The sequence below is a fragment of the Pristis pectinata genome, chromosome 13, assembly GCF_009764475.1.
Source record: "Pristis pectinata isolate sPriPec2 chromosome 13, sPriPec2.1.pri, whole genome shotgun sequence".
NCBI lineage: Eukaryota > Metazoa > Chordata > Chondrichthyes > Rhinopristiformes > Pristidae > Pristis > Pristis pectinata.
This window is the reverse complement of record NC_067417.1, coordinates 39,462,459-39,487,706: the sequence shown is the minus strand read 5'-3', so window position 1 is coordinate 39,487,706 and position 25,248 is coordinate 39,462,459. Positions and strand designations below refer to the sequence as shown.

The window sequence follows — 25,248 nt, the reverse complement described above, 5'->3', positions numbered from 1 at the left end:
TTCAGATATATAAAGAGTAAAAGAGAGGCAAGAGTGGACATCGGACCGCTGGAAAATGACGCTGGAGAGGTAGTAATGGGGAACAAAGAAATGGTGGACCAACTGAATAAGTATTTTGTGTCAGTCTTCACTGTGGAAGACACCAGCAACATGCCAGAAATTTGAGGAGTCATGGGGCAGAAGTGAGTGTAGTCGCTATTACTAAGGAGAAAGTGCTTGGGAAACTGAAAGGTCTGAAGGTGGATAAGTCACCTAAACTGATGGACTACACCCCAGGGTTCTGAAAGAGGTAGCTGAAGAGATTGTGGAGGCACTAGTAGTGATCTTTCAAGAATCACTAGATTCAGGAATAGTTCCAGAGGACTTGAAAATCACAAATGTCACTCCACTCTAAGAAGGGAGGGAGGCAGACAGGAAATTATAGACCAGTTAGCCTGACTTCAGTGGTTGGTAAGATGTTAGAGTTCATTATGAAGGATGAAGTTTCGGGGCACTTGGAAGAACATGATAAAATAGGCTGAAGTCAGCATGGTTTCCTTAAGGGGAGATCTTACCTGAAAAATCTGATGGAGTTCTTTGAGGAAGTAACAAGCAGGATGGACAAAGGAGGGTCAGTGGATCTTGTTTACTTGGATTTTCAGAAGGCCTTTGATAAGGTGCTGCACATGAGGCTGCTAAACAAGGTAGGGGCCCATGGTATAACAGAAAAGGTACTAGCATGGATAGAAGATTGGCTGACTGGCAGAAGGCAAAGAGTGGGAATAAAAGGAACTTTTTCTGGTTGACTGCCAGTGACTAGTGGTGTTCCGTAGGGGTTGGTGTTGGGTCCGTTATTTTTTATGTTATATGTTAATGATCCGGATAGAAGAATTGATGGCTTTGTGGCCAGGTTTGTGGATGATACAAAGATAGGTGGAGGGGCAGCTAGTGTTGAGGAAGCAGGGAGTCTGCAGAAGGACTTGGACAGGTTGGGAGAATGGGCAAAGAAGTGGCCGATGGAATACAGTGCAGGGGAGTGAACGGTCATGCACTTTGGTAGAAGGAATAAAGGCATAGACTATTTTCTAAATGGGGAGCACATTCAGAAATCAGAGGTGCAAAGGGACTTGGGAGTCCCAGTGCAGGATTCCCTGAAGGTTAACTTGCAGGTTGAGTCGGGAGTAAGGAAGGCAAATGCAATGTTAGCATTCATTTCGAGAGAACTGGAATGTAAAAGCAACGATGTAATGCTGAGGCTTTATAAGGCATTGGTCAGACCACATTTGGAGTATTGTGAGCAGTTTTGGGCCCCCTATCTAAGGAAGGATGTGTTAGCATTGGAGAGGGTCCAGAAGAGGTTTATAAGAATGAAGCCGGGAACGAAAGGGTTAACACATGAGGAGCGTTTGGCTCTGGGCCTGTACTCGCTGGAGTTTAGAAGGATGAGGGAGGATCTCATTGAAACCAACCGAATATTGAAAGGCCTGGACAGAGTGGATGTGGAGAGGTTGTTTCCAGTAGTGGGAGAGTCTAGGACCAGAGGGCACAGCCTCAGAACAGAAGGGCATTCCTTTAGAACAAAGATGAGGAGGAATTTCTTTAGCCAGAGGGTGGTGAACCTGTGGAATTAATTGCCACAGACGACTGTGGAGGCCAAGTCATTGGGTATATTTAAAGCAGAGTTTGATAGGTTCTTGATTAGTAAGGGCATCAAAGGTCATAGGGAGAAGGCAGGAGAACGAGGGTGAGAGGTAAAAATAAATCAGCCATAATCAAATGGCAGAGCAGACTCGATGGGCTGATTGGCCTAATTCTGCTCCTATGTCTTATGGTCAGTCTTACGTATGCAGTGACATGGATGGTATGCAAACAAAAGCTTTTCACCGTATCTTGGTACATTTGACAATAATAAATCAATTGCCAGTTATCCTGTACAATATCTCAAACTGTTAGACTTCTTGTAGAATAACCTTTACTGAGCAGAAATTTGAACAGTATCACCAAGATGAAAGCCATTATCTTCAATCTCTGTCACAAACACTGTTCCATAGCAAATGGGTCCCATCACTCAAGCTGGCAATTGTCTGAAACTGAGCCAGACTGTTTGTGACCTTGATGTTATATTTGACCCACAGGGTCACGCAGCTTATCCCAAAAAGAGCTTCAGACCACAAATCCATGCCATCACTGAGGCCACTTATTTCCACCTTTGTATTACCACTGTTCACTACTGCTGTCTCCACCCTGCTTCAGCATATCTGCTGCCGAAGCCTTCATCTATGTCTTTGTTATCTCTGAACTTGACATTATTTCTGACCAGCCTCCCTCATTGCACTTTCTGACAGCTCAAGATCAACACTAATTTCAGTGCCCATTTCCTAAATGACGACAAATTCCATCCACCCTATATCCTGCTACTTGCTGGCCCAGCTATCTTTCAGGTGATCTATTCTCTTTCCACGCTCTTTAAAACTAAGCTTTAGGTAATCTGCCGGAATATCTCCTTGTGTAGCTCAGAGTCAAATTTTATTCAGTATCACTCCTGTGTGGCTTGGGACGTTTATTTTAACTGACAAATAAATACAAGCTGTTATTGCTTGCTGTCTGAATTAAACGTACCTTAAACATAAACAGTATGTTGTGATTGTGCATAAATATCAACACTCTCGATGTCTGTTTCAGCCAGATACCTCATTCAAAGGAACCCACAGAGCTGGAAACTAAAAGGAAGGTGCATTGAGGAAAACCCTCATTTGGGCATTGTGGGCAATTAAATTGTAAACCCTTTCTCCGTAAAAGTTTTATGCTTTTAGTAATTATCACCATCAAAAGAAAAATGGGTTCACCAAAAGGGCACTTAAATATCAGGGCTTTATTACTGTAATAATCCCAATATGTTAAGCATTAACTTTATAATTTGTTATATGTTAATCCATAGAATCCTTTTTCCTTCAATATTTCCCAATCTTAATTTTGACATTTAAATTAATTTGCTCCATCCTATAACTTGGAAGCCTCTTCTTTTATTGTTCCTCCTTTTTTATTCTCCCTCTCTCTGCTTTTATTTAGGAAGTGTTTTAATGGAAGGGTTTTCATTGGCTGAGAGTTATTTTTAACTGCTTGTTTCAGGGCAGATCAGAAACCCTGATTCACAAGTTTTGCTTGGTCAGTTTATGACATGGAAGGCACATCCAAACTTTCAAGCAGCTGCTGGACTCTGATGTCATGATCCAGGCAAGCTGACATGCCTTTGATGTTCAGAGGGGTAGCATTGCTTTTGGACATTCAATTGGATAGTTCCTGAAAATAGACAGTGAGATTGAGAAGTAGGATTAATCCACTCTTTTGCTTGTGATATATCATGGCAGATTCATGCTGCCTGTTCATTTACATGATTCCTTCATGCAGCTGCACTAACTGCACTGTTTACTGGTATATTCTTCTGCAGAGGGGACAATTTCATTGGCGATAAGGACAACTTTCTGTCCTGAATTACTTAAAGCCACCCAGCACTTCTTAAAGGGAGGATGCATTATGGCTGCAGAAGGTACTGGCAGGTGTCCCCCAACTGGAGTTGAAAGAAAATGGGCTCTATAGTTTTCTGATGTTGTGCCGGAGGTCTTGATGCAGGAGGTGACAAGAAGGAGATGTCCTGCTTCATCTCGAAGCTGAAACCTGCACACTTAGAAGTCGGTGGAAGGTGGCTGTGGAGGTTAGAGCCAGTGAAGCTGCAATGATCTGGGTACAATATTGTGAGGAGTTTAGTAATGTGACATGAGTGTCTGTGGTTATTGAATGCTTAGATACCATATCCCACCAACAGCTTAGAGATGCCTAATTCCATCAACCGCCTACCAACAATCTCCTCCAATCAGGACTTGTACCTAACATTCATGAGGTCCACCATACTCTTGCACACTTAGTACAGCTGTATCTTACACACCCACATCCCGCAGCCTGTGCACAGCTATTCGACTATGACGGGCACATTACACGTAAGATCTGGTGATCCACTTCCCACTCTCATAGAACAGGCAGGCAGCAGCAGCTAACTATGGGACATAGGGATGGCTGCATCAGTTTTCCTTCATGGAGAGGAGGATGCTCATCATCACTGAGCATTGGGAAATCCATGGATCACAGTGAGGTTGAAACCACAGAAGATGTCTGTGGCGCATACCCTAATCCTCTTGCTTATGTCCTGCTTCTAGGCTGCAGAAGGTGCAAGTGTGCATCTACTACTTTACATTGCCCCTATTCTCTTGTCCTTCTTCTTTCAGATACTTAAGAGCTGCAACATGGACAGGTGGTCACTGAAGAGTAAGATGAGTGTGAGGATGAAGACACACACTCACCCAATTTATAATCACTGTCGCCAGCTCAGATCAACTCTAGAGGTTAGCTTAGAGGCAGGATCTGCATATGGTCAGGACCTAGGCATCAGTAGCCTGCAGCCAGTACAGAGTGAAAGGATAGCTCAGATACCATCTACTCGGAAGCCAAGGCCACACTTGAGTTCTGTTGCAGAAGGCCCAGAAGAAAACTTTGATGGGGTGCTGTCGAAGAGCACAGAGTTCTCACAGTGAAATGCTTGGCAGGTGTGCCAGAGAGTCTGCATGCACCATGAAGGAGCAAAGAGAAATCTGGCACCAAACTTGCACAGGGCTTTGGGGAGAAGGTACAGCCCATCCTTTCCAACAAAGAAGTGGTGGGCAACCCAGACAAAAGGTAAGAAATAGTGGCAGGTCTCTCAGTTGCAGCACGATCCACCATTGTCTGGTGCTGTAGTGGATGCTCAGAATTATAATACAAGCTTAAGACCATAAGCCAGAGGGGCAGAATTAGGCCATTCAGCCCATCAAATCTGCTCTGCCATTCGATCATGGCTAATCTATTTTACCCTCTCAACGCCATTCTCCTGCCTTCTTCCCGGGATCATTCTTGTAAACCTCTTCTGGACCATCCTTCCTTAGATATGGGGCCCAAAACTACTCTCAATACTCCAAATGTAGTCTGACCAATGCCTTATAAAGCCTCAGCATTACATCCTTGCTTTCATATTCTAGTCCTCTTGAAATGAATGCTAACCTCATCTGCCTTCCTTACAGCTGAATCAACCTGCAAGTTAACCTTTAGGGAATCCTGCACTTGGACTTCTCCCTCTCAAACTGCAGGGTGTCTTATTCTTTATTCTGGAGACTTCAGTACCATCTCCTGAACTCTCCTTCCCTCTTACTTCATCCATACTTTTCCAATCTGTTGAACCCACCCCCCTACTATTTAGTTTAAAGCCCCATCCACAGCCCTAGTTATGCCATTTGCCAGGACCCTGGTCTCAGCATGGTTTAGGTGGAGCTGTCCCATTGGAACACCTCCCTCTTTCCCCAGTGCTGGTGCCAATGTCCCACAAATTCATACCCACTTCTGCCACACCAATCTTTGAGCCACACATTTAACTTTCTAACCTTATTGTCCCTGTGCCGATCTGCACGTGGCTCAGGTAGCAATCCAGAGGTTATTTCCTTTTTGCTTCTGCTTTTTAATTTAGTCCCTAGCTGCTCAAATTCCCTCAGCAGAACCCCTTTCCTTGTTCTACCTATGTCGTTGATACCCACATGGACCACTATAACTGGATCTTTCCCTTCCCACTTCAAATTTCTCTGCAGATCGGATGAAATGTCCTGAACCCAGGCACCAGGCAGGCAACACAGCCTTCAGGACTCTTGATGCTTGTGACAGAGAATTGTGTCTATTCCCCTGACTATACTATCCCCAATTACAACTCACTGAATACAAGCTGAGATTGCTCTATCCAAGACCATGGATGGAATTGTTCAAAGCAATACTCTGAAGTATATGTTGCAACTGATTACCAAGCTTGCTGTGGCACCGCTCGATATATCGGTTTTCTATGATGCCTGTCTGCTGTTTTCACCCAGGACAACAGGACTCATGACTTCTGACACACCTAAAATGGTCTTGGTGTTTCCTAGCAGCCACTCAGCCCAGAGAGCTACTGCCCGTGCTGCAAAGACACACAGCTGCTTGTGGCATTCCGCAAGTCCTCTTGCAGTCTTCTCTGCTGAAAGTCAGCAAGCTTCCTTTAATCGTGCTGCAAAAGCCATGGAGAATTATCAAAAGCACATGGAAGAATGGCACTTGAGGAATGCATGTGGATGAGAAGTTGATGTGCTTAAGATATTTGGGAAGTTCTGATTTTTAAAGTTGGCTTGGACTGCTTATTTTATACTGGCTTTTATTGAGGCACTGGGGTCAAATGGGCACTGATAGTCAGCATCAGAAGTAACCCATGGGACTGTTGATGGGCTACCTGGGAAAGTCTTTTCTCTCTCTCTCTCTCTCTCTCTCTCTCTCTCTCTCTACCTCTCTCTACCTCTCTCTCTCTACCTCTCTCTCTCTACCTCTCTCTCTCTACCTCTCTCTCTCTACCTCTCTCTCTCTACCTCTCTCTCTCTACCTCTCTCTCTCTACCTCTCTCTCTCTACCTCTCTCTCTCTACCTCTCTCTCTCTACCTCTCTCTCTCTACCTCTACCTCTACCTCTACCTCTACCTCTATCTCTCTCTCTCTCTCTACCTCTACCTCTACCTCTCTCTCTCTACCTCTCTCTCTCTACCTCTCTCTCTCTCTCTCTACCTCTCTCTCTCTCTACCTCTCTCTCTACCTCTCTACCTCTCTCTCTACCTCTCTACCTCTCTCTCTACCTCTCTACCTCTCTCTCTACCTCTCTACCTCTCTCTCTACCTCTCTACCTCTCTCTCTACCTCTCTACCTCTCTACCTCCCTCTCTACCTCTCTACCTCCCTCTCTACCTCTCTACCTCCCTCTCTACCTCTCTACCTCTCTCTCTACCTCTCTACCTCTCTACCTCCCTCTCTCCCTCCCTCAGAAACAGAAATCACTCCTCTGCTACCTGCAGTTGACCAGGTATTTGTGGGCAGTAAGCTCTATCATGTCCCACAGTGCATTTACATATAAAGATCCAGTCTGGGCCAATCTGACACGAATCCAAAGACTCTCAAAATCTTATAAACCAAGCCTGACATGCAGTGGATCCCAGCAGGCTCGTGTGTGGTCGCCCAGCTCCAGTACTGGCATTGCTTATTGAGTGACCTCATGTTCTGTCAATTCTTTATACTTTAACAGGTTTAGTGGTGCACATACTAATTCCTTTCTGGTTGTTATATTAGAACTGACTTAGTATTTCCTGAAGCTTCTGCAGTGGGTGTCACGGAGCTGAATTGTGTAGCCTTTGAAGCAATTGTTTGGTATTTATAATTGCTAAGTAGGATTTCTTCATTTTTATGATCCTGAGGATTAGAATATTCTGTTTCTGGTAAGTGGTGGCTCAGTGTGCTGCACAATATAGTAGTACTTAATGTAAATTTATTTCCAGGGTAATAAACTTTGACTAGTTTTAGATACCCTATTAATCACCTCAGTGATGCTGTGCACCCAATTTATATTTGATTATTATCATCATTCCTCTTTTGAAATGACAGGATTTATCCACTTAAAATAAAGCTTTTTTCATGCATAAAACATGGTACACTTTTGAATATTTCTGAGCATTTGCTAAATATGATAAACCTGCTGAAATAAAGGATGGTTTAGAAACTCCTTTGCATAATTTTCTGGTATTATATGTTTTGCAAGGCTCAAAAATAGATAGGGTTGATCGAAACATGCCTTCCTTGTGTAATGCTCCTCTGTTTCAGGAACAGAATCTCTGCTGCTACTGGCCCATGTCTCACAGCTCAAATCATAGGAAGTAGCTTTTAAAGGGTCACAGCACCATAGAAGCACACTCTGCTGAGTAAATGACAAGGAATGAGTGAATGCTTCAATGATGGGAGAGGGGTGGCAGAGTCCTCCTGGGGCGCAAAAGAACCTCCACGGGCCTCTAAAGAACAGTGCATGTAGAATATGTCCTCCTTACGCAAGGGGACATGGCAGAAAGTTGCCAAGGAGAGAGATGTCTTCTCTGAACGCCTACACTTTGGAAAATCTGCACTGCAGTTAAATGTACCTTTCCCTCCGCTTGATGCCCCCAGCCCCCACGACTGCTCTGCATTCCCCTACCTGTTCTGCTCTCAATGTTAACTTTTCATTATCCAAAAATCAATGGTTCCCATCTTGATGGTTGTGTTTTCTTGACTATTATATTGCTCCAGCAAAATGACATATATCACCAAATAAAGCCTGATTGAGCCAGCAGCATTTTGTAAAGCTAGTTCTTCGCAATGAAATTTGGGCATTGCATTACCGTTGGCACAATTTGGTGAGCTTGATACCAGAGAAACGGCACTGGGTTACAAGAAAATCTCTCAGCCGGAGACAGTTGACATTAACTCTCCTGCAATCATGTGCAAAATTGCCTCATGCCGCATTAACAGGACTTTCCTCTGCGCAGAACTGTTTTTCCAGCATTTCGCAAATGGAATTTTTAGGTCTCAATTTTTTTTTAAAGAACAGTGAGTGTATAATTTTTAGTTTTGGTTCCTCAGTGAAAGATAACAGGGCAGTAGAAAATTGAAGAAGTGCCTTGTGGTCAACATGGGTTCCAGTTATTGCAAAGTTCCACAGTATAGTAGTAGAGCTCATGACATTGGCTGCTGTTTAGGAGAACCCATTTAACTATTACAGTATCTCCTTCATGCAGTTATGTAGAATGTGATTGTGAAATGGCATTTCATATCTGAAACAAACATGCCTGCAATTCTGAATGTTTTTATTGTTTTAAAAAAAAGTAAAAGTGAGGATGTTTCATATTTGAAAATAGAATAAATATTTTACATTATATGAATATTGTATGTTTTCTATTGTAGAGATTGAGTTGGTCATAACTATTGATTCAGCATATGTGTTGTGGTTCTTGAAACGTGAAAAGGCTGCTTATTAGAGGTAAAGGGTTTTTGATGTGTAGGTTTGTTTAGTTATGTAAAGCAAAAAGCAGGCTGTAATTGAGAATACAGCAATTTTCATTTATTTCTGTTCTGTATTCTACATGTTGCTGTTGTTAGGAGTCATATAATAGCTCACCTGGCATGGTGCGTGGGATGTATTTCAATTCCAATCTCAGAAGAAGACTTCCCATCTGCTGTGACAGTGTATTTCTAGCTTTCAAGGTACACAAAACAACTCAATGAGAGTAAAGTACTTCGAGGTATGTTTAATCTGTCTAATGGAAAATTAAAAGGATTTGATGCAAGGGTTATTTTTCATCTTGGCCAATTTTACTGTCTATTGAAATCAATGGAGAACAAGATCAGGCATAGTAACCAACAATCCACCTGATCCCACAGGTTTCCTGCCCAGCATCTTGGGTAAGAATTATCTTCACGGTGTATGGTTTGATCAATTGGCAGGACTCTCCCATCTGATGAAGAAGGACCTGGGTTCATTCCACTACCCATACTTGAGCATGCAGTCTGGGGTAACACGTCAAGGAGACACTGAGGCTCAATAGTATTGTTGGATGTTGCCATATCCATTAAACTGAGGCCCTGTATGCTGGTTCTGTTACATATAGTAAGAGGCAATAGATCTCTTGCTACTCTCTGGAGGAGCTCAGACGTCTTGATGCCCTGGCTTAATGTCCTTCTTTCATCCAAAATAATGGGAAAAAATCTTATGGTTTATAGGATCACATTTGGAAACAAAAAGCAAAGGAGCTGTTTAGCTCTTTGCTAAACAAGGCTCCATCAAGGCTCCATACTAGAAGTTTATTTAGCCCTACTTAGGGAAAGAGAGAGACTTTCACGCTTCAGTTGCTCCTAAAGTGTTATGTCCCATAATATTTTATTTGATAAAATTTGAAGAATTAATTTCCTTGTTTTATGTTTCAATCTCTGTCAGAGTGATTTGTACACCTGTACTTACCTGGAGGATGGAATGAAATTACTGTTGCTTTTACCAAGTAAGAAGTTGTACAAAAGGAATCAGGTCTTTAATGAGAAATCATTACCAATGGGTGTAACCTTGTTCTAACTAAATGATCATCCAGATAGGAAAAATAATAAATTGTTACAGACTAGTGACCCAGAGTTCTACCCTGTGTAGAGTTCAACAGAACTGTAGGTCTGTTACTTGTTTACTTTCCCCTGTTTAAGAATAAAGCAGATACTGTACTGAGAGATTGCAAAACCTGTTAAAGGGTCCAGGCACTGTTGGGTGTGCAATTTAGGCCATCAACTCCTTTAGGTAAAAGGAAATAGTTCAGCGTCACAATGAACCATTTGGAAAAGTCTACACCTTCCCATCTTTGCCTTCTCCAGAAGGTTTAAATTCCTTACAATGCTGTCTGAGTTATGGTACCTTATCAAAGTGATGGGTTTCTAAACATATTAACTGTATTCTTAATGCATAAATTGAAATGGAGTTGATCTGCCACGTGACCTTGCACTACTGAATTATAACCAAACCTGAGTTTATCTTCATCTAACAGCTTTAAATGCACATTTTTTTCTGTTGGAAGGTAATCCAGAGTAAGAACTCTGGATGGTCTTTTCAAAAATCCAGTTTAGTCAAGTATACACTTTTATTGATAATTTTTTTTATTCACAGGATTAGAGCATCATTGGTACTGCCATCATTTATTGGCCATCCCTGTGTGTTCTTGACCAGGTAGTGGTGAGACATTTTCTCAAAAAATTCCAGTTACTGTGTTGAAGGTGCACCCAACAATAGGGAGCTGGGTAGGGAGTTCCAGGATATTTTTCCAAAGGATTTAAGGCAGTACAATATTGCAACCAGAAGAGCTGATGCCTTACAGTTCCAGTCACCTGCATTCAATCCTGATCTCTAAATGGAGTTTGCACATTTTTTCTGTGACCGAGTTGCTTATTTCCTCCCATCACCCAAACATGTGCAGTTTGGTAAGTTAATTGGCCATTGTAAAATTGCCCTTAATGAGTGATTGTATCTGAGGGGAGTTGATAGGAATGTGTGGAGAGTAAAATGGGATTGTGTAAATGGTTGCTTGGTGCCCAGCACAAATTTGATGGGCTGTGCTGTATAACTGTGACTACGATGCTATGAGATGACGAATGAACATAAATATACTTCCCAGTCAGGATGATGTGTGACTTGGAAGCAAACCTGGAGATTGAAGTGCTTCCATAATAACTGCTTCTCTTTTATTTTGAGATTACAGGGGTTTTTAAGTCTCTGAGGTGCTTTTAGAGAATCCATGACGAGTTGCAGCATTGCATTTTGTAGATCATACATGCTGCCACCAGAGTGCGATATTGTGAAGGGAATGAAGGTTTAAGATGGTGGAAAAGTTATCCATTCAATAGGATGCTTATTTTGGGTGTTAATTTGCTTTTCCGTTAATGGACCAGCACTCATCCGTTGAAGGGGAGAATATCCATCAAGTTCCCAAAAGGTACATCATAGGTAATGGAAACATTTTAGGAAGTCAGGAGGCAAGTCACTTGCTGCAAAATAAACAACTACTGACCTGGCTTTGCAGTCAAAGTACCCATATGACAACTCCTGTCAAATGTCAGGTCACTGAAGACATCCAGAATGGTTATAGTGGTGGGTGCAGTAATATAAGTGATGATACATGTCAGCAGAAGATTATAAGGCTGTCTTTTTTGAAGATGTTAAATGCTTGATGCTTGTATGGTGCAGATTTTACTTGCCCCTTAGCAGCCTGAGCCAATGAGATTATGAATGAAAGGGAACATCGTCCAAACACATCATTTCTGGCTTTGTAATAGAGCAAATGATTGATGAAGCATTTGAATATGGTCAGGCCTTGGGCACTGAAATCGTCCAACTGTCCAAGGAAATCGTCCAGTGATTTTTGCAGCTGAAATGACTGGTATCCAACTGGCACATTTATCTTCCTTAGCTCTGGGTATAACTTCAATCAATGGAGAAAAGTTTTCCACTAGGCTCCATGATGCCACATGTGCTGCCAGATGTCCAGGCCAGTCATTGTCACCTCACCTGGAATTCAGCTCATTTACCCATGCTTGGTTGAAATAAGGTTGGAGCCAAGTGAGCTTGACAGAACCCAAAATAAGTATCAGTGATTAGGTTATTGGTGAATAAGTGCCACTTGATAACACTGTTGATGTTTCCCTCCATCAGTTTGAGAGTAAGCTAATGATCAATGAATAATTGTGTTGGATTTAGCACTACTATCAATTAGTGCTTCACCTCACCTCCAACGAACTCACCGCTGGAATTAAGTAAATCTGCAAGACCAGTGGAAGACTGTTCAACTTCCATTTCCAGAGGAAGATCACTCTAACCTCAATAATTCAATCATGTACACATTCTGAATGTACACATACAGAGTCAGAGTTGCAACCTGGCATTGATTCCTTCATCAAAGCAGATCTATGTGTGGGTCTTCATTAAACATCTGGAAGACTAAGGTTCTTCACCAACTTCCCACTGCCTCACAACATCATGCCTGCCAATCAAGATCCAGAATGGGGTCCTGATCAATATGGGTCAGTTTCATTATCTGGGCTGCCACATCTTAGCAAAGGCAGATAGCGCTGGTGAAATCCACCACTTCCAGCAGCTTTTGGTAACCTGAAGGAAAGAATGTTTGAAGACCAGGACCTCAAATCTAATGCCAAGCTCGTGATCCAACAAGCAGCTGTGATCTGTGTCCTCATATACGCTTTAGAGACGTGAAGAACAAACACTAGGTAAGTCAAACCACTAAAGAAGTACCACTGACACCGTCTCTACAAAATCCTTCTGGCACTAAACCAATGTCACTGTAGTTTACCAGATTCCATAAACAAGATCCATGCTTTTGAGCAAAAAAAAACAAACTGCTGGAGGAACTCAGTGGATCGAGCAGCATCCATGGGGGGAGAAGATTTGTCGATGCTTTGGGTTGAGACCCTGCATCAGGACTGGTTGAAAGAGTGGATCTGGCAGGGGACGAAGAAGAATTGGGGACCCTGAGTAATCTGTAATGGTGGGGAATCGAGAAGAGGCTGCTATGTCAAATCCATTTGGTACTTCCAGCTGAAGCTAGTTTGCAGGTGACTCACTTTGTTTTTTGCATTCTCATGCTGGAATTTGCCATTATTAAGGAGGAGAATTTTATTGTAACCTTCTCTTATTTGTTGTTTAATTGCCATTGACTATTCACAACAGGATGTGACTGTTGTGGAACAGTGTGTCTCTGTCTATTGCCTGCTGCTTCTATCGTCCTGTGTTGCAGCTGTAACATATTGGTATCTGCGTGTTAAAGATGCCTAGTGCGGCTCCTGACATGTTCTTCTATATTTCTCATTGAAACAACATTGCTTGATGGTAAAAGCAGAAGAAGGATGCAGTAGACTTTGAGGTTACCATCAACAGTGCAATGCTGCTACTGTTGATGGCTGTAGTCCCTCACAGATGCCCTATTTTCAGTTGCTGGGTCTGGTCTGTTTTTGACAGGCTGCTGATGAATATGTGATATGATAATTCTGTAACCAAGGTAACAAAAATATTCCGCTTCATTTTAAATGTCTCTTCAATGGATATTTAAGACCACAGCTTCCAGAATAGAGTTTGCTGTTCAGTAAGTGACTTATCCAATGAAGTTTGACCAGGAGTCTAGAAGTAGTTTCATTACAATGGTACTGTTCTTCTAAAATTTAAGTTGAATTTTAAAATATTTATTTTCTTTCATTCCTGTTATGCTAACTGACTGGTACCAAAAACCTGGTTATACACAGGCCAATACGATATATCTCAAGCCAATCTTGATAATTTCATTGTGTGAGGCTGCAAGTGAGGCTCACTTGATTAAAAATAGACAAGCTTGAGAGCTGTGAATTACTGACAGCCTTGTGTATGGGAATTTTCTACATATCTGCCTTCCACCCATGACCATGCTGCTACTGTAGAAAGTCCTGCACATTGATCATGCTGCACCTTAAGTGTGTTGCTGGAAAAAGTTATGAGGTCCAGTTGGATCAAAAAAAAATCTAACTGATAAGTAGTTTGAACTGATATGGTACCTTTCCTGGCCTCTAGACTTCCTGAAATGGTTTGCATCCAATAAAGTACTTCCTTAAACTGTAATCATTGCTACAAGGTAGGTAAACAAGGCGAATAATTTGCATTCATTGAGCTCCCACAAACAGCAATGTATTACATGACTTTCAAATCAGTTTTAGTGTGCTTGATGAAAGCTGAAGATAGCCCGATCTCTGGGAGAATTCTGTCATTTGAAAAGTGCCATCATCCACCTGAGAGGACACATAGGGTCAGGAGTAGGGTCAATAGTACTCAAACCTGTTTTGCCATTCTGTGAATCAGGCCTGATCTTCTAACTTCACATGCTTATTTTCTCTCTCTATATCCCTTCATACCTGTTGGTTAGCAAAAATATTACCAACCTCTGATTTAAAATTAACAATTGAAATCAATGCCATTTGTGTCAGAGATTCCAAATTCCTCCAACTCCACATGTGGAAGTATCTCCTAATTTTACACCTGACTTTAATTTTTAGACTCCACCCCTAGCCCTGGATACCTCCCTTTAACTCGATGGAAATAGTTTTCCCCTATGAGATATTTGTAATATCTTGAAAAGCAATGAAATTGCCCAAAACTTATTAAACTCCATGTGATTCAATCCTATTTTCCATCCTTGTAATTTAACACCTGGAGTCCAGACAACATTATGGTTAACCTGTGCTGCCCTCCCTCAAGGCCAAGTTGTCCTTCCAACATTATGGCAGCTAGAGCTGTTGAGTACTTCAGATTTAATCTGATCAGGCTTTGTATAATTGTAGCATGATTTCTAAGCCCTTGTGTCCCATTCCTCTGGAAACAATGGCCAGCATTCCATTAACCCTTTTTAATTATTTTCTGTACCTGTTCACTGCATTTAATGATCTGCATACATGAAAACTCAGGACCCTGAATTGCCACTGCTTCTATCTTTTCACCATTTAGGAAGCATTTTACTCTATCTCTTCTAGGTCCAAAATGGATGAGTTCATGTTTTTCCTAGATTGAGATGTACTTATCACTTTTTTGTTCATTTCTCAATGTTAACAAATCTTTATAACTTAGTAGTTCCATCTATACCAGTTGAGGCAGAAGTAACTGCAGGTGCTGGAACCTGGAGCAACAAACAATGTGCTGGAAGAACTCAGCAGGTCAGGCAGCATCTGTGGGAGGAAAGGAATTGTTGACGTTTTGGGTCAAACCCTGCATCAGGACTGGGAGTGGAGAGACAAGATGGCCAGAAAAGAGGGGGAGTGGCGAGAAATGATTCTGAGCCAATTGGTGGACTGAGGAGGGGTGTAAGATGATGGGCAGGTAGTGCCAGGTAGGGGAGGTGAGCGGGGGGTGGAGTTGGAAAACCGTGGCAGGTGAACGATAGATGGAGGCTGACAAAGAGAGGGAGGGAAAGGGGAGAAACAGATGGAGCAAGGTGGGGGGAAGGAAGTGTGAAGATAGGAGACAGCTGCTGGAGGGAGATAAGCAGGAGCACAAAATGCTACCTCTTTCTCTTTGTCTGTCTACCTCCATCTATCATTTACCTGCCACTGTCTTCCAACTCTACCCCCCCCCCCCCCCACTCACCTCCTCTACCTGTCACTTCTCCTGCCTGTCATCTTGCACCCTTCCTCAGTCCACCAATCACCTTGGAATCCTTTCTCGCCACTCCCACTCTCCTCTCTATACCGGCCATCTCACCGCTCTCAGTCCTGATGCAGGGTTTCGACCCAAAACGTCAACAATTCCTTTCCTCCCACAGATGCTGCTCAACCCGCTGAGTTCCTCCAGCAGATTGTTTGTTGCAGCCATACCACTCATTCGACCCACCTATACATACCTTTCAGTCCTATCACCTTTACAGATAAACGGGGTGAATAGTTGTGGCCCCAGCACAAACCTTGTGGGACGCTACTGTTCGCATCCTGCCAATATGATTATCTGCTAATTATCCCAGCTCTGTCCCTTGCCACTCAGTCAGTTTCATCACCCAGTGAATAATTTACCTTCAGTTCCATGACTTTCAATTTTACCAGGTGCTTTCTGGAAGCCCAAATAAATAATATGAACCATGTCCTACCCTTTATAAGTCCATCCTGTATTCTTTAGTTTTACATATCATCGTAAAGACGGCAGCGACAAATGTGCAGCACTTCTTCATTTCTCCACTGAAGTGTCAATCTAGATCAGACTTTCAAGTCTCTGGCGTGCAGTTTGAACCCACAGCTTTCTCCTTCAAAGGCAAAGTTCTACTTTTAAGCCAAGGCTGACCATAGAGGCCATACTGCTTCCCCATCCATTCTCTGTATATTCCCACAAGTTAAAGAGGCAAAAATCCAAATTGATATAAAAAGTGCTAAATTAATTAACACAAAATTACAAGTTCTCCCTCTCCTATTGTCCTAGGACTTGCATTCAATTCTATTTCTTTCTGTTTCTTTCCACTGGACTAACTTTAATCCCCATCATGCGAGACTGCTTTAGCTCCACAGATCTGACTATTTTCCCCTTTCCATCTTTCCCATGACCCTTCTATACATGCATTCTCTCCCTACTTCTGACCAATGCCACCAGTGCCTGGAATATCCCCATAGCCTCCATTCTTTGTGAGTTACAACTTTGGGATCTGCGTGTCCTGTTTATTACACTTAAAGTGTGTATATTAAATTGAATTTTTAACATCTGGTAAAGTGATTTAAAATAGATAACCTCACTTTCAGACTATGAGCAATTGCTGGTTGTATGCATTGGAAATGATAATATTTATAATAAAAAAGGATTTCCTGTTGATCTTTCCCTGTGTGTTCCTTTTCAGTGTTCCATCTCTCAAGCAAGGTGACGACTGTGGTGCCAGAAAGCTGTCTGCTGATTTTTCTGGGTTTGGGCCTTGGGGGCATTGTCCTTGCAGCAGCCAAGAAACCAGAATACCAACTGGACCCAGATACATTCTTTCTCTTTCTTCTACCACCAATTGTGTTAGACTCGGGATACTTCATGCCAAGCAGACTGTTCTTTGACAACTTTGGAGCAATACTGATGTATGCAGTGATTGGCACCCTCTGGAATTCATTTACCACAGGAACAGCACTTTGGGGCATAAAGTTAGCAGGTCTCATGGGTAAGATGCATCCCTCTTGATATAGTTACTGTTACAAATCATTTTACACCATAAAATACTCTGTACTATGCACAGGACTACAATAGAGGTTCGCAGAGGCCAGACTTCAGCTCTCAGATGCCTCTGCATACCTCGATTTGGATCATGACCCCCACCATCAAATATCAGGCCGTCGTCTCCCAGACAGTCATGGATCTCATTTCCTTATGCCATCTTCCCTCTACAGCTTCCAGCCTTACCGTGTCCCAGCCCAGCACAGCCCACTTCTATCTCTTGCCCAAGATCCACAAACAGTACTGCCCTGGCAGACTCATTGTTTCAGCTTGACCTTGCCCCACCAAACTTGTTTCTTCCTACCTTGACTCTATCCTTTCCCCTTTGGTCCAGTCCCTTCTGACTTATATCCGTGATGCCTCTGATGTCCTCCGCCGCTTTCTCTTTTCAAATATTTAGTCTCAACAGGCACATCATTACCACGGACGTACAATCCCTTTACACCTCCATCCCACATCAGGATAGTGTGAGGACCCTCTGCTTCTTCCTTGAGCACAGGCCCAACCAGTTCCCCTCCACCAGCATGCTTGTTTGTCTGGCTGAACTTGTTCTCATATTGAACAACCTCTCCTTGAATTCTACTCACTTTCTCCAGATCAAAGGTGTAGCTATGACCATTCCATTGTCCCAGGCCATGCCTGTCTTTTTGTGGGATATGTGGTCAGACCTACTCCCTCAGTGCTTTTTCCAGTACACTGATGACTGTATCAGTGCTACTTCCTGTACTCATGCCGAACTGGACAATTTCATGACTTTTTCTATAATATCCATCCCACTCTCACTTTCACATGGTCATTCTCTGACTCTTCCCTTCCTTTTCTGGATCTCTCTATCTCCATCTCAGGAGACAGACTAACTACTAACATCCATTACAAGCTTACCAACTCCCACACATTATTTTGACTACTCTTCATCCCACCCTATCTTCTGTGAAGGCTCTATTTCAGTTCTCTCAGTTCCTCCGTCTACAGTGTATTTGCTTCAGTGATGAGACAATGATGAGGATCTGTACAGGTGCCTCTGAAATGTCTCCCTACTTCATGAACTGTGGCTTCCCCTTCCACATTGTTAACAAAGCCCTGGACTGCATCTTATCCATTTCCCATGCCTCTGCTCTCATTTCCTCTCCTCCAGGGCACAACAAGGATAGAGGTGCCCCTGGTCCTCACCTTCCACCCCGCCAGCCTCCATGTTCAACACGTCATTCTCTGCAATTTCTGACACCTTCAAAGAGATTCCACCACTAGACACATCTTCCCCTCTCCTCCCCTTTCAGCATTTCACAGGGACTGTTCCCTTTGTGACTCCCTAGTCTACTCTTCCATCACCACCAACATCTCCCTTCTTTCAACACAGTTCCTCGCAACCACAGCCCATGCAACACTTGTCCTTTCACTTCTTCCCTTCCCATTATCCAGGGACCCAAGCAGTCCTTCGGGGTGAAGCAGTGATTCACTTGCACTTCCTCCAATCTAGTCTACTACATTCAGTGTTCACAAAGTGGTCTCCTCTAACTGGAGAAACCAAACGCAGTTTGGGTGACTACTTTGTGGAGCACCTGCGTTCAGTCCGCAGGGGTGACCCTGAGCTTCTCGTTGCCTGGCACTTTAATTCTCCATCCCACTCCCACTCTGACCTATCGGTCCGTGGCCTCCTGCACAGTTACAATAAGGCCCAACGCAAGCTTTAGGAACAGTACCTCATCGTTCGCCTGAGTATGTTACAGTCTTCTGGACTCAATGTTGAATTCCACAACTTAAGGTAATTTGATTTCTCTGTCTATATCAGTCATGTTTCTGCGATATTGGCTCAGCTTGTTTTTTTTCCCCTTTGTTTCTTTTTTCTCTCTGGGAGAGGAGGACGTGCCGAGCCTGATCTGCCAGCTATGTCTTCCAGCTCTGCATTTCATGACTTCTGCACCCTCTTGACTTTTTTCTTGTGGCTCTGTTCCCGCTCCCTAACTGCACCCACTGCTCCCATTCACTCATTGACCAGATAACCTTTTTATTACAGCTTATCTCCATGGTTACCCGGTTTTACCCTATCATAGACATCCCCCCTCCCTCACCCTGCCTGCAGTTTCTTTTTTCTCCTTTCCAATTCTGACAAAGCGTCTTTGACCTGAAGCATTACCTCTGTTTCTCTTCCTGCAGTGGCAGCCTGACCTGCTGAGTATTTCCAGCATTTTCTGTTTTTAGCTTAGATTTCTAGCATCTGCAGTTTGTTTGTAATTTCTGTTGATTTTTCAAATCTATTTGATCATGTAGTTCAGGGACATATTGAACAACTATAGCTGGCAATGACTCAGCCAGATTGGATTGAGGCTGAGCACTGAAGAAGAATCCCTATTACCAAAGTACTATAGTTAATAATGTTCTGAGCAAATCTGACTAAAGGTAGTCTGTTTCATTTAGTTGTTGATAAAATAACTCCTTGAAATGGTGAGAATTAGAATTTTACATTTTGCTTTTTGGAGATCCTTTTTCTCATTTTCTTGTGCACCAAAGATCTCACATGGTATTTTGTGCTCCTACATTCCTATACTCAAGTTAACACATAGTGATGATGAACAGTCCATGTCAGATGGACCACCACTTGTATATCTTGCCAGTTTCCAGTAATTGTCGGAAGGAAAAATGACCCTGATAGGAAATTGCTATGTTGGCGCCGGAAGTGTAGTGACACTTGTGGGCTGCCCCCAGAACACTCTACGCAAAAAGGATATATTTCACTGTGTGTTTCGATGTACATGTGACTAATAAAGATAGCTTATCTTATTTATAAAAAAATGGCCGTGGTTTGGGACAAACTTCTCTCTTAAGAACATGGAAAAATAGGAGCAGGAGTAGGTCACTCCCCCCCCCCTCAAGCCTACCCTGCTACTCAATATGATCATGTTTGATCTGCCCAGGCCTCATCTCCTTTTCTGTGCTAGTTCCCCATAACCTTCAATTCCCTGATTTTTCAAAAATTTACCACCTTACTTTTTAAATAGCCCCAATGAATTAGCCTCCTCAACCCTCTGAGGTAGGGAATTCCAGAAATTTATCCTCCTCTGTAAAAGGAGTTCCTATGTACTTCAGTTTTAAATTACCTTCCCCTGATCTTGTAACCATGTCCCCTTGTTTGAGCTTCTCCCACTAATGGAAACAAACCATGTTCCCAGCAAACCCTTCCCTTTCTCTCTCTCCTCTCACTCAATGCCATTTGAATGCAGATTCACTGTTTATATTGCAGATTCTTTTGCCATTTTTCTTTCTTATCTCTTGAATCCAGTTAGCAGTTCCAATATAAAATCATCAGATGGGTATATAATATTGCAATCAACGTAAAAATGTCAAAACATTATGAAATGAAGTTGGCTTTTTGCGATATTGTTCACTAACATAATTGCTGGGGACTGAACTGATTTCATTTTGTCATTGTTCTAAACTGCAGTTGTTTCATGAATCAAGCATTGAACTCCTTTCCTACAACAGCAGGTAGTTCATTGAATTATGCCAAAATGAGGGATGACTGATCTAATATGGGTGGATATTTTTGCATGACATAACCAGGTACCTCTTGTGTAATTTATTTTGTCAAAAGACTGTCTGCCCTTGAAAAATAGATAAAACTATTAACGAAAGATTCTTTAAAGTTACTCTCATTTTGTAATGCACATTTTAAATGATTGCTACCTCACTGGAATTGCCCTTACTGATGTTAATGCTCTCTCCACAGTCAAATACTGTGACTAATGGGGAATTCAGTCTGCTATAAAACACTGCCATGGAAACTGCACCAGGTCACAGAGGTAATGAGGACCCACAGGCACAGCACGCCATCCCTACTGTGAACCACAATTAAGCCAAAATTGTAGACCTGGTCATGAATTTGCACATTTTTAAATTGGCTATATTTGTGTATTTAAATTTAATTCCACTCAGTGTTTGAGATAAAATTGCTTAAAAGGAGATTCAATAGCTAAAAGATAATACTTTCTCCTCGGCTGTGGAGAATTGCTTCATTACAAAGACCATAAGCAGAGAAAATAACATGTCAATGTTGTCATTCTGGTTGGCACGTGTCCTTCCACCTTCACCAGCCCTTGCTTGCACTCGCTCTATTGGTCAGATGACTTCATTGCCTTGTGATGCAGCAATTTCTCACGGCTTTGAAAAATAAAAGGTTTCTTATAGAAAGCAAGCAATCTTTATGTTACACAACTATATGATTGGCAGTCTGATAACTTTTTATCCCGATCTCTAATACATTTTACACTCTTACTTTGTTTCTCCCAGTTTTTTTTGTAGGTTATTCCAAGACATTCTGAGAAGATTGCCAATCTTACTTGCATTCACTGAGGGTTCTTGCATTGAATAATATAATGTAGAGTATCCTGTAAAGCAGCATCATTTGTTGTATTAGTGATTTTCTGTAATGTCTTGCTCCTTTTCCTCAGATCCTAAAGTAGAAGCGGGTTTGCTTGAGTTTCTGCTTTTCGGCAGTTTGATATCTGCAGTTGACCCTGTGGCAGTAATAGCTGTTTTTGAGGAAGTCCACGTTAATGAAACACTGTTCATCATTGTGTTTGGAGAGTCACTGCTTAATGATGCCATAACTGTTGTAAGTAAACACTTACTTTATATTTACGTATTGCTCTTTGCAATCTAGAGAAGCTCACACCATTGAACTGTTGATCTGCACTTCAAACAGCTTCTGGACTGACTGGCTTTCCACACCTGACTATGAAACCTAAACGTTGGTTTGTTAATAGTCTAAGCTGACTTTCTCCTACATATATCAACTTTTTTCTCACCAAGGGACATCTTTAACTCTAAATGTCCTCCTGTTTCTTTCTCTCTATTCCCAGTTTAATGCCAGGGCATACTGGGAATAGTCTTGCTTTTTGACCATACAAATGCCACTTGAATTTCTTGGTATTCAATAGAATGCATGCTTTGCTTGCCTCCAGTCACTTTTGTTACGCTTTTTCTCTTTTCTCTTTACCCATCCCAAGAGTCCCTCTATTGTCCATCATCTTACCTCTCCCCTCTTGAGTTTTCTGCCCTTCCATATCCCTACCCCAACCCTTCAGGATTCCTCAACCTTCCTATGATCCTATTCCCTTGCCAGGTGTGACTTGTCACTTTCAGGGAACTATGTACTTGTACCCTTGGTCTCTCTGTTCAACAACACTCCCCAGGGCCCTGCTATTCACCGTGTCTGTCCTGCCCTGGTTTAACTTCGCAAAATGCATCACATCACACTTGTCTGAGTTAAATTCCATCTGCCATTCCTTTGCTGACTTCCCTGTTGATCCATGTCCTGTTGTAGCCTCAGACAGCATTCTTCACTGTCCACTATGCCACCAATTTTGGTGTAATCGGCAAACTTACTAATCATGCCACCTACATTCTCATCCAAATTATTAATATTTATGAAAAACAACTGAGGATTCAGTACCAAACCCTGCAGCACACCACTGGTCACAAGCTTCCATCTGATAAACAATTCTCCACTGCCACCCTCTGCCACCCACCAACAAATCAATTTTGTATCCATTTGGCTAGTTCATCCTGGATCCCATGTGATCTCACCTTCCAGACTATTTACCATGCAGGACTTTGTCAACAGCCTTGCTAAAGTCCATGTAGACAAGATCTACCACCCAGCATTGGTCAGTCCTCTTGGTCACCGCTTCAAAAAAAAACTGAATCAAATTTGTGAGACATGATTTCCCACGTACAAAGCCAAGCTGATTATCCCCAATCGGTCCTTGCTTTTCCAAATGCAATTAAATCCTGTCTCTCAGAATCCCTTCCAATAACTTTCCCACCAGCCTTGCCCTTCACTCGAACAAGAACATGCTAGCCCTGAACTCTCCTTATCTCACTTCTAAAAGCTTCCCATTTACCAGACATCTCTTTACCTGCCGACAGCCTCTCCTCATCAATTTTTGTGAGTTCCTGTCTGCTGCCATCAAAATTAGCCTTCCCACAATTAGGACTTTGTCTTGAGTACCAGTCCTATCTTTTTCCATAACTATCTTGAAACTAGTAGAATTATGGTCACTGGGACCAAAGTGCTCCCCCACTGACACTTCATCTACTTGCCCAGCCTCATTCCCTAAGAGAAGGTCGAGTGTTGCCCCCTGCCCCCCCCAGTCCGGTCACCTACATATTCCTTTGGAAAACTCTGAACAAATTCTACCCCATCTAACTCCTGAACACTAAGGTAATCCAATCAATATTAGGGAAGTTAATATCACCTACTATTACAACTCTATTATTCCTACACTTATCCATGATTTCCCCATGTATATACTTCTGTAATTCCCGCTGACTGTTGGGCGGCCTATAGTATAATCCCATCAAAGTGATCCCGCCTTTTTATTTCTAAGTTCTACCTATGTGGCCTCACTGGACGTTTCCCCTGGGATATCCTCTCTAAGTACTGCCGTGATGATCTTCCTAATCAACAGCGCAACTTGCCTCCTCTCTTCACCTCTGTCACACCAGAAGCATCAGTACCCTGGAACATTGAGCTGCCAGTCCTGCCCACCCCTCCCATCCCTCCCCCACCATGTTTCTGTAATAGCTATAATATCACAATCCCATGCGCTGATTCACGCTCTGAGTTCACCTGCCTTATTTGTGAGGCATGTTGCGTTAAAGTAAAGGCAATTTAGTTCATCAGACCTTCCGTGCTCTCTGTCCTACCCGTGTCTACCTCCCTATTAGACTTGCTTGCTTTAACTTCTATATTTGCTTCATCTTTGTCATCTGATACACTGTTCCTTTGGGTCCCAGCCCCCTGCCAGACTAATTTAAACCCTCCTGAACAGCTCTTACTTTCAAAAGATGAGTAATGCTGGCACTAATGATCCACGTAATACTTGCGGTGACGATGCTCCCCCAATGCTCTTAGTTATGATTAGGACCACCCTGGCCAATTCCTGAGACCGAACAGGTAGAACTCTCTTCTTGTTCTTAGCCAATCCCTCAGGGTCAAGGAAAACTCAAGTTCTATGGGTTTAGAGGTTACCAATGAGGCTAATATGGGACCTAGATTCTGCCACAGGTAGGGCAGAGGTGCTTGATGGAGCGGGTGCATGGTTAGTTTGGGAGGTAGTATGTTCCTTCCACCATTTATGCTGGACTTCTGTGGGCTTCTGGCACATAGACTTAAGGTTTTTGGTACCATCTTGCATGTTCCTTTTCCATTTTGAGTGACTTTGGGCCAGGATTCCCAGGAATCAGTGGGGATGTTATACTTTTCCAAGGAGACATTGAGAACATCCTTGATCCTTGATACTTAAACACTCTTCCATGAGATTCAGCATATCGTGGTTGTGTCCTTCCTTGTCTCCAGGCTTTCTCAGCAAAGATCCTATGAACAGCAACAAATGTAAATGTGCAAAATTACATTGTCTACATCCATCATGAATCGGAACCCTCTATGGATGCAAATAGTTCTTATGTGTTGCTTTCTGCAGATGTGAGACAACATCAATTTAGCTGCTCAGAAAAAAAATTGTTAAAATAAATTAAGCTGGGCTCTTGGGCAGTTTGTTCTATATCATGCTTTTTTAAAAAACGAAATGATAAAGGCCATTAAAATCATTGTTTAAAATCATTACTTTTTGAAATTATAATGAAAGATTCAATACTTCCAGTTCTAAAAGCAAAAGTGTGACTGCTGTGACTCACTTCCTGATCGGAGAGGCTGATCACCTCATCAGTTGCATCTATCCCAAACTTCAGGATTTTACACGGAGTTTTTAAATACTATTGTGAGGCACTGCAGATCGGGCTGTTTTCAAAACTGCCCTCTATATGTGAAGAGTCAGAATGAAAAGAACCTGAAAAATCTCAGAGGAATTTCTACTCCTAATTTTTATTCAGTGACTTTTCAATTTCTGCTTAAGCCAGACTGTAACTTTATACAGCAAATTCAGTTTATCCCGACGCACCATGTTAGCACTGCTGTATTGTGATGCAGGAGCCTTATGTAGTTTGAAAAATTCATTAGGCTGGAGCTGTTGAGAACCAACTTTTATTTTGAAGTCATAGGAGATCTAATGGTAAGGATTCAGTTGTGCTAACACAG

General features: G+C 42.4%; 1 protein-coding gene across 1 annotated transcript in view; it reads left to right on the top strand.

The window, feature by feature from the left end:
• The window catches only part of slc9a5 (solute carrier family 9 member A5), a 170,605-nt gene that overhangs the window by 72,716 nt on the left and 72,641 nt on the right, over positions 1 to 25,248 (top strand). The window contains exons 2-3 of the mRNA XM_052028713.1: positions 16,798 to 17,100; positions 21,599 to 21,762. Coding sequence (XP_051884673.1) covers positions 16,798 to 17,100; positions 21,599 to 21,762 — 467 coding nt within the window. The remainder of the gene's footprint in view (positions 1 to 16,797; positions 17,101 to 21,598; positions 21,763 to 25,248) is intronic.